Below are 8673 nucleotides of genomic sequence, written 5' to 3'. Positions count from 1 at the left end.
CGTAGCGCCACGCGCAGGAAAATACAACGCGACTTGCGCAGGAAAATACGACACGACTTTTACACAAGGCAAAGAGAGGAAGCAGGTATTCTCAATAAAAGCAGTAGCCCTAATTTTATGGTCACATTTAGGCCGGAATGGGTGACAGCACGCGAGCTCGGGGGTGGGCTCGGAGGCAGAGATTGGACAGACACATGCATCTGCTAGGGCGCGGGGCTGGCTTCAGGCGGGCCTCTGTGGGGCGTCGGGGCCGGTTTCGGGGTAGGCGTCCTTGGCGGGGGAAAGCTTGCTTTCAAATTCGATTCCCAGGAATCTTTTCAAGTTAGTCCTCATCATCTTGGTGACCACAAACGCATCGATGCAACACACAATTACCGCTGTGAGACACAGGGACTGTCAGATACAAGACCATATGAGAGAAGGAAAGACGGGGTTATTTTGCAGGTCGGTAGCAACCCCTTGAACCTATCCCTATCCAGGGTGGGCGCTGCGGGCGGCCTCCTGTCCTCTCTGACCCTTCACTACTTTCTTCGCGCCTGCCCAGTTGCCTGCTGCAGGCCCACTCTGCCTTTCCCAGAAAAAGGGATTTTGGAAATGGGGGATTTTGTTGCCAGTAGTAGCCTCGCTTGATGTCTGAGGTACCAGGAAAGGACTAGGGAAGGGCAGTGGCCCTAGGTGGCTGCAGGTAGGGGTAGGTCCTGAAAAGGCCTCTCCGTGGAAAGACTTTTGGGCTATGTTTGCAAAGGGCAGGAAGGAATTCCTAAGGGGAGGAGGAGAACCCAGGCACTGGACTAGGGTCTCTAAGGAATCTGGTGTGCCCAGGACCTCTGGAGCCAGCTGAGAAGTGGGCAGAGTTGAGGTGGGCAGAGGTGCAGGATCTGGGACTCTATCAAAGAGGTCAGGTTGTGAGACTCAGAAAACCTACTTTCAGTGGCCATGAGGTGAATGGAAAGTGAACCAGGCTGGAGGCCGGAAGACCAGTGAGGGGTGTGGTGGGATGCTGCCCTCCAGGCAAGAAATGGAGAACTGGGGGTGGGAACTCCTGGCAGTAGAAGGAGTGATTGTGGAGTCAGCGGATGGGGACCAGGGGCCCATGGCACGGATATTCCCCTGTGCACTCCGGGACTCTTGACAGCCTTGAATGCTTCTCTTTACGGTCACTTAATTCCTGGCTGCTTAATGAGTTTTCCTAGGTGTCTTGCCCCAGCGAATCTGAGCTTACCCAAAGGGGAAGGGGCTCTATCCCCAGCACTAAGCTCATGTCTGGCACGATCCAATGGGATTGATAGATATTTATTGATTATGGAATGAATTCAAATACATTCCTTTTTTCTGCATTAATTTATGTTCTCATTGTTTAACTTCTTAAACCAAAGCCCTACCTCCCCTCCTGACCCCCTGAATCTTCCAAGCATTTGATCTGCCATTTCTTTTGAGTCCCAGTTTGTCCCAGTCTTGTGACCCAGAGCAAAGTATTTAACCTCAGTTCCTATATCTGTACAAATGAGAGTTGTAAAGATTAAATCAGAGTGTGCCTCGCCTGGTGCAGGGCATATACTGGGCACTTCAATGTGTGGCAGCTTCCTTCCTTCCTTCCTTCCTTCCTTCCTTCCTTCCTTCCTTCCTTCCTTCCTTCCTTCCTTCCTCTTCCTTCCTTCCTGAATAGGCTGGATTATTCACTTTAGACAGTACACTTTTCCCCCCTTACAATCTCTCTTATCTGTCTTTAAAATACAATTCTCTAGTCCAGAAAATCAAAGTCCTATTTATAGACAAAAAGATCTTGCTTAACATTTCAAAAATAGTGTCTACAATTCTCAAAAGGGGTTTAACAGACTCTTGTTTTTGTACCTATTTGGAGAATGCATGTTAGAATTAAGATTTTCATGAGCTCAGAGTTTGTGCAACTTCATATCACCTGAAGAAGTCAGTGCAAGAAGGGGAGTGGGTGGTAGTGGGGATTTTGCTTGGTTAATGATATAATGGGGTCTGCCAATTTCCCTTTTCAAAGTCTTGGAATACTGATTTTTTTTTTTTTTTTTTTTTGAGACAGGGTCTCGCTCTGTTGCCTAGGCTGGAGTGCAGTGGCGTGATCTTGGCTCACTGCAAGCTCCGCCTCCCAGGTTTACACCATTCTCCAGCCTTAGCCTCCCAAGTAGCTGGGACTATAGGTGCCCGCCACCATGCCTGGCTAATGTTTTGTATTTTTTAGTAGAGACAGGGTTTCACTGTGTTAGCCAGGATGGTCTTGATCTCCTGACCTTGTGATCTGCCCACCTCAGCCTCCCAAAGTGCTGGGATTACAGGCGTGAGCCATCGTGCCTGGCCGGAATACTGATCTTAAATGGAGTCATGAAGGCCTCTACTTACCCCTCCGACATAGAACAAATGCCTTCTTTTCTTTTCTTGCATGGCCAAGATGGCAACTACTGAAAGGAACACAGCTGTAATGATACTGTTGGTAAGATCCTATAATAAAGAATTGAAATTTATCAAGTTTACACAAAAATTTCATAAATATTAAAACTGGTCAATTACACATCTAAGAATAGATGCCTTTTAAAAACTTTCCATTTGATTAAGATGAGGAGGCACCCTCAGAGGCATAATTCTTACATCGTCCAGAGACATGAGTTTATGTGATTTTAAGATCCTAGATATGACTTTGTCTGTAGGAACAGGTTTATTTTCATTAAAGAATACCATTAGAAAAAAAGCTGACAACTTTTTCCACAAAGGGAATAGGAAAGTGAGCATGAAAAAACCTAGTGGTCAAGGGTCCTAGCCCAAATTGGCCCTCCATAAATGTGTAAAGTCTTGTATTTTTAATGTAAATTCTGCATTCTATTCCATAACTCATTCGTTTTAATATAAAAATAAAATTTTAGATGAGCACTTTAATTATTGGTTTACTTCTCCCAAATCTGCAGGTAAAGCCAGTGCTCTGGAGATAAGAGCATATGAACTCATCTGAGGAGCAGGCCTGATATTCTGGAGTGAATGTTTTCTGCTGTTTCCTGAAAGATGGCCAGAATTGGGTGTGCCCCGACATCTGCAGGCTCGTTGTGCTCCTTCTGCGTTTCAACTGGATTTCTGTCGAGTTTTTTGTTTTTTTTTTGAGACGGAGTTTCGCTCTTGTCGCCCAGGCTGGAGTGCAATGGTGCTATCTTGGCTCATTGCAACCTCCGCCTCCCAGGTTCAAGCAAATCTCTGCCTCGGCCTCCCGAGTAGGTGGGATTACAGGTGCCTGCCACCATGCCTAGCTAATTTTTGTATTTTTTAGTAGAGATAGGGCTTCTCCATATTGGCCAGGATGGTCATGAACTCCTGACCTCAGGTGATCCACCTGCCTCGGCCTCCCAAAGTGCTGGAATCATAGGCGTGGGCCATGGTGCCTGGCCAGTCCTGAGTTCTTTAACTGCTAGCCCAACCGGCTTCTTTGGGTGCTGAAATGAAGAGTGAGGATGAGTGGGTGGCAGTGCCCTCCTGGGTGAGCAGTGGCTGAGCTTTCTTAGCAAAACAATAATGGAAGAACGAGAACGCAGTGTGTCAGTGGCAGCAGTGTATGGCTAGAGGCAAAAGCCTGGAGAACATAACCACAATATTGGCCAGACACCTAATCTGAATAGCTTAAGTCTTTGAGTCTTGATGGTCTGCCTTGGTAATGTCATCTTTTTGGTGCACTAGTCCAAACACAGCAAGGAGCACTGCCATCCAGTGTATGTTATCATGGAATCACAATGGCTCCAATGGAGCTCTTTGATGGGCCAAGCATTTCCCAGTACATCATTTGATCTCATTTAACCCTCACAAAGCAGTCTCCAAAGTCAGAATTGTCATCATCCCGTTTACAAAGGACATGGTGGAGGCTTGGAGTTTTTCAGCTGCCTAGGATTGAATAACGGGTGGAATCAGAACTCATCTCACTATTGCCTCCCATCAGTGACACCCAAATAAGGAGGAAATGCGCTATTCTCCTAGTCTGGAAGTGCAGCGTCCAATCCCTCTTTGGCATTTTCTGTGGAATGGGTCTGGAGGGTCAAAATGATACAGCACCAATCAGCTAAGTATTTTTGTTGATGAACTCTTTTGGCCTCCCAATTCCTAGATGGGGCATATTTTATCACCAGTCTGCCAACTTGCTAATTTGTAATATGGGGATAATGACTGCGGTTCATTGGGTCTGAGGATTAAATGGCATAATGAATCTGAAAGCATCTGATAACATGCCTGGCATCTAGTAGCTGGTGGGAGTGCATCAAAATGTAAGTTCATATCTGCCCTCAAAATGTTAACAGATAGTAAACACTCTGCAAACTCTAGGTGTTCTTCCTGTTGGGGTTGGCGACCGAGGAGCCCTATTGTGGAATGTGACTTGCTTCTTGGAAAGGCACTAATGCCTACTGTTTTGGTGCCTGGTAGTTAACACTGGAACAGGGGTATGTAGCAGGGCTGGTGGAGGTTGGAAGTAAGTCCCAGTGGGGTTCTGCAGGCTAAGCGAGAGGTCTGCCCATAGTGGGCAGGCCTGACTGAGGCAGGTACAGTGGTTTGCAGGTTTGCAGGAAGCTTACACCTGAGGATTGTATAAACCAAGGTAGTCAAAGATGTGAACAAGGACTCTTACAACTGAGAAACAGAGTGTAAACTTCAAAAGTCAAATATTCTTTTTTTAAAAATTGCTCTCTGTTGGCCAAAATATCTATATAAGCAGAGCTCAGTTTCTCTGACCACTAACCAGCTGTGGTCTTAGATTACAACAATTTGAACAAAAGCACATCAATAATGATAATACTAAACCAACCACAGACCAGGCCCAGCCAGTCTTTAACTTCCTGTCATAATTTTATCTCCTTGTGGGACTATGGACATTATAGTTTACTGTGGTCCTTACTTACAAAGAAGTGCTCTCCTGAACTGTCCACTGGAGCTAAGGTTCGCCTTACGTCTAACATTTCTATTATAGCTAGCTCACATTTATTGAGCACTTACTATGCCAATGTGTTAATATGTGATCTCATTTGATTCTCACAACAAACTCTCATTATCCCCAGTTTACAGATGGGTAAGCAACCTGCCCAGGGTTGTTCAGCCAGTAAGTGGCTATGACCTTGGGCAGTCTGATTTGAGTGCCCATGGGCCTTCTTCTGCTAACCTCCTCCCTTTTGCCTCAGACACAGACCCTCTTATTTGCCTCATCTGGGCAGAGACAGATATCCCCGATGGCTGTGTTAAAACTGCAGCTGAGCCTGGCCGTGTGCGGGAGGACTTCCACTTCCCTCATAAATATCATCCTTACTTGTTATATTTTTCTTTCCCCTTTAAATACCTTATTGGGTCAGGTAGCCTTCTCTGACTAAAATGAGAAATGTGTTTTTTCTTGACAATTATTCCATAAAGCTTCCAAACTATTCTCTGAGATATTAAAATCATGTAGAATTATAAGTGGGAAAGAGAAAGATGCCTTAATGATGAGTGCTTATTAAAAAAAAAAAAAACAAAACACTGAATATTAGGAAAAAAGTTAAACAGGCCAGGCACGGTGGCTCAAGCTTGTAATCCCAGCACTTTGGGAGGCTGAGGTGGGTGAATCACCTGAGGTCAGGAGTTTGAGACCAGCCTGGCCAACATGGTGAAATCCTGTCTCTACCAAAAATACAAAAATTAGCCAGGCACAGTGGCACGTGCCTATAATCCCAGCTACTCAGGAGGCTGAGGCAGAAGAATCGCTTGAACCTGGGAGGTGGAACTTGCAGTGAGCCAAGATCGTGCCATCGCATTCCAGCCTGGGCAACACAGTAAGACTCCATCTCAAAAAAAAAAAAAAAAAAAAAAAGAAAAGAAAAAAAAAGAAAAACATTAAACATGAATTGTTTCACAAAATGTAGTATTTGTAATAGGAATTTACAAACAATGAATATTATCTGGTATTCAACTAATTGCAACTTTCATTGGTTTCATTTTTTGTTTTTAGTTTAAAATGTTTATTATATTCTTTTTAAAAAATTGCTTTCTGTTGGCAAAAACATCTGCTTCACCAGAACTCAGTTTCTCTGACCATGCCGGATTATATTCTTTATGATGTAGAAGTGTTTAAAATATGAGCTATTTAGAAGACAATAATTTGAATTCATAATTTCTTAGGTATCTTGGTACCTGACACTAGGCTAGAGTGGGTAGAGTTGGTAAACCTAAAAATGAAGAGTATGTGTGGGGTGAGGAAAATTGCACTTTTCCTAGCTTTGATGCAGACTCATGCTGGTAAAAATGGGTTTAAATTATTTACTGATTTAATTCCACTCTCAAGTCTGCAGGTAAAACCAGTGCTGTGGACTCTCAAGTCTGCAGGCAAAACCAGTGCTGTGGAAGCTGACACGTTTATTCTGTGAGTTCACATGAATCAAGAACACCAAGAGCCCATCTGAGGAGACCTCATAGGCCCTAACATAGGTTAGGGGTTGAGAGCGGGACCTGTGCCTTCCCCATGGTGTCAGGGTCCCTGGCACACCCTTCACAGCTGCAACTCAGAGACTGAGTATGGGTCCATCCTCTGTCTAGAGTAGGGGGCCTTGACAAAATATGGTCCCAGAGCCCACAGATCTCAGCAGGTCACCTGTATCTGCAGTCAGTTCTCTTTGGGGCTTCCCTGCTGAGTCCAAGCCCTGATGTATCACACTCTTGTCTCCCTGGTGGAGACTTTTACCCTCACCCCTTTGTCAAACAATAATTGGAATAGGGAAATAAGGAACTCTATCCTTTTATGAGCCTTTAAGTTAGAAATCACCACTTAAAGTCAGTACTCCTTACCCTAATGCCATACCTCCTGGGAGCCAAGGCTTCTCGCCTGGAGGGAAGGGCTGAAAGAAGTGGTAGCTGTATGCTGGGCACTCTCAGCTGTGGGCAAGTCTCTGAAGCTGTGCAGAGCTCGACTCAAAACAGTTCTAGTATGAAATTGACTGTGTGTTCTATGGCTTCCCACACTGACCTTATCATAAGGTCCCAAGTGACTCCTGAAGCTTGATTCTCAGCCTGCCTGCCTTCTGAAGTGCCAAGTCATCACCTCCCAGCACCAACAGCCTTACGAAACTAGCACATTTCCTGCTATGCCAAGGCCTCACAGTGTAGCTACTTGCCCCTCTGAAAAATTGTGTAGGTACACATCCTTCATCTCACAGAATCAGAAAGCAGATTTGAAAGGAAAGGACTAGATAGGAGAAGAGAACGCAATTTGGGTCCTGTTTTGATGAGTCTTTTTCAAAAACTCCCAAGTTAATTAGATCACTTACCATCTGACCAACTGTGTGGTTGCTCACTATGTGTCCTATGTATCCTGATAGTGTGGGCTGAACATCAGAATAACTGGGCAACCATCTTGGTAACACAGAGTTTCCCCACCATGAAGCTCCTGGGAGCTCACAAGGCATATCCTGTGCTGTGCCAGGTCTGGCCTATGCTCTCGAGGGCAGTAGCAGGAAAAGACAGGGGCTCCGAATCACCTCTGGGCTCCCATAGTCATCCCCAAAAAGAGGATACTGTCACTTAAGACAGACACAGCAAGGGGGGCTGGCTTTACTGGAGTTGACCAAAGGCCTGTAACCCTACAAGACCTGGGTTGAACTTTCTGTGACCACTGTGAGAACAGGTTTTCTCATAGGACACTCACGGTTCATGCTCAGGCGATCCTAGTTCTTACCTCTGTCTGGGATACTTCTTGGGCATTACCGCTGGACCCTACAGCAAAATATGAATCTCCTGGCCCTCTCCAGCTTTATGTGTGGACCCAGCCTGCGTGAGTCCATTTCTCAGAGGGCTCTGGTCCTCCTGACCATAGCTGATGGTGCTGTGGAGCTATCAGTCACCCACCCCCAAGGGCCTGTGTACACCCACCAGGATAACTAATTCACCTTTGGTGCTGTATTTTAAGAAAATCATGAGGAAACAAGATACAGAGAAAAAATGTAGAGAATCTGAGGATGACATAGAGTCATAGTTTCACTGAGTTTCTTACCTTAATGGAGAATGGAGATAGAAAACCATCACAAGATAATAGTTTGTAAAGTCTGGAGACAGTCTGGGCTTTAGAGTCAGATAGACCTGGGTGCATATCTGAGTTTCTGGCACCTATACATGGCCACGGACAATTGAATGTCTTTAATCCAATTTTCTCATCTGTTAAATCGGGGGTGAGAGATGACCATAACCTCACTGGGTTGTTGTGAGGATTAAATAAGGTAACATGAAAAAGTGTCTGGCACATAGTATATGCTCAAAAATGGTTACTTTACCTTCCCTTCTTGAAAATTTCCATGGACAGAGATTTGAGTTTCCCCTGAGAGACCTCTCCATAACTAAGAGTCTTCCACATGTTCAATCAAAGTTGCTCATATTTGCTTTGTCCGCTTCCTGTACTCGGCATTCTGTGGGACAGAGAGAGCTCAGCAGCCTTTGCAAAAAATCTCTCAGAGATTTGAAGACAATATTTGAGTTTTAGCTCAAAAGGAACATTGACTTTAAGGTTAGAAAAATGTTCTATAAGGAAGTGGAATGTGGAAGAGGCCTAAGCTCTGAATTAGGATTGTTCACAGCGCAAGATAGAATGGCAAACGCCCCCCAGCTATCTGATGGGTCTGATGGGTGGCTGTTCTTTTTGGACATTAGAATGTTTACTTTGTGTCA

General features: G+C 45.0%; 2 protein-coding genes across 2 annotated transcripts in view; both read right to left on the bottom strand.

Annotated features, from left to right (window-relative positions):
- Nucleotides 1-88: 88 nt before the first annotated feature.
- On the bottom strand, nt 89-8414 carry LOC115892021 (CKLF-like MARVEL transmembrane domain-containing protein 1). The gene is made up of 4 exons (XM_030925489.1): nt 8283-8414; nt 8006-8166; nt 2371-2469; nt 89-393 (listed from the first exon to the last, which is right to left on the bottom strand). Exons 1-4 carry the CDS (start codon nt 8341-8343, stop codon nt 223-225), a joined length of 492 nt encoding a protein of 163 aa, XP_030781349.1. The 5' UTR covers nt 8344-8414; the 3' UTR covers nt 89-222.
- The window catches only part of CMTM1 (CKLF like MARVEL transmembrane domain containing 1), a 9048-nt gene continuing 8657 nt past the window's right edge, over nt 8283-8673 (bottom strand). Inside the window, exon 4 of the mRNA XM_030925488.1 lies at nt 8283-8414. Within this exon, the coding sequence (XP_030781348.1) occupies nt 8379-8414 (36 nt within the window). The 3' untranslated portion in view covers nt 8283-8378. The remainder of the gene's footprint in view (nt 8415-8673) is intronic.

Source organism: Rhinopithecus roxellana, chromosome 20, assembly GCF_007565055.1.
Source record: "Rhinopithecus roxellana isolate Shanxi Qingling chromosome 20, ASM756505v1, whole genome shotgun sequence".
Taxonomy (NCBI): Eukaryota; Metazoa; Chordata; class Mammalia; order Primates; family Cercopithecidae; genus Rhinopithecus; species Rhinopithecus roxellana.
Note: the sequence above shows the minus strand (reverse complement) of the source record. Positions and strands in the feature narration are given on the sequence as shown.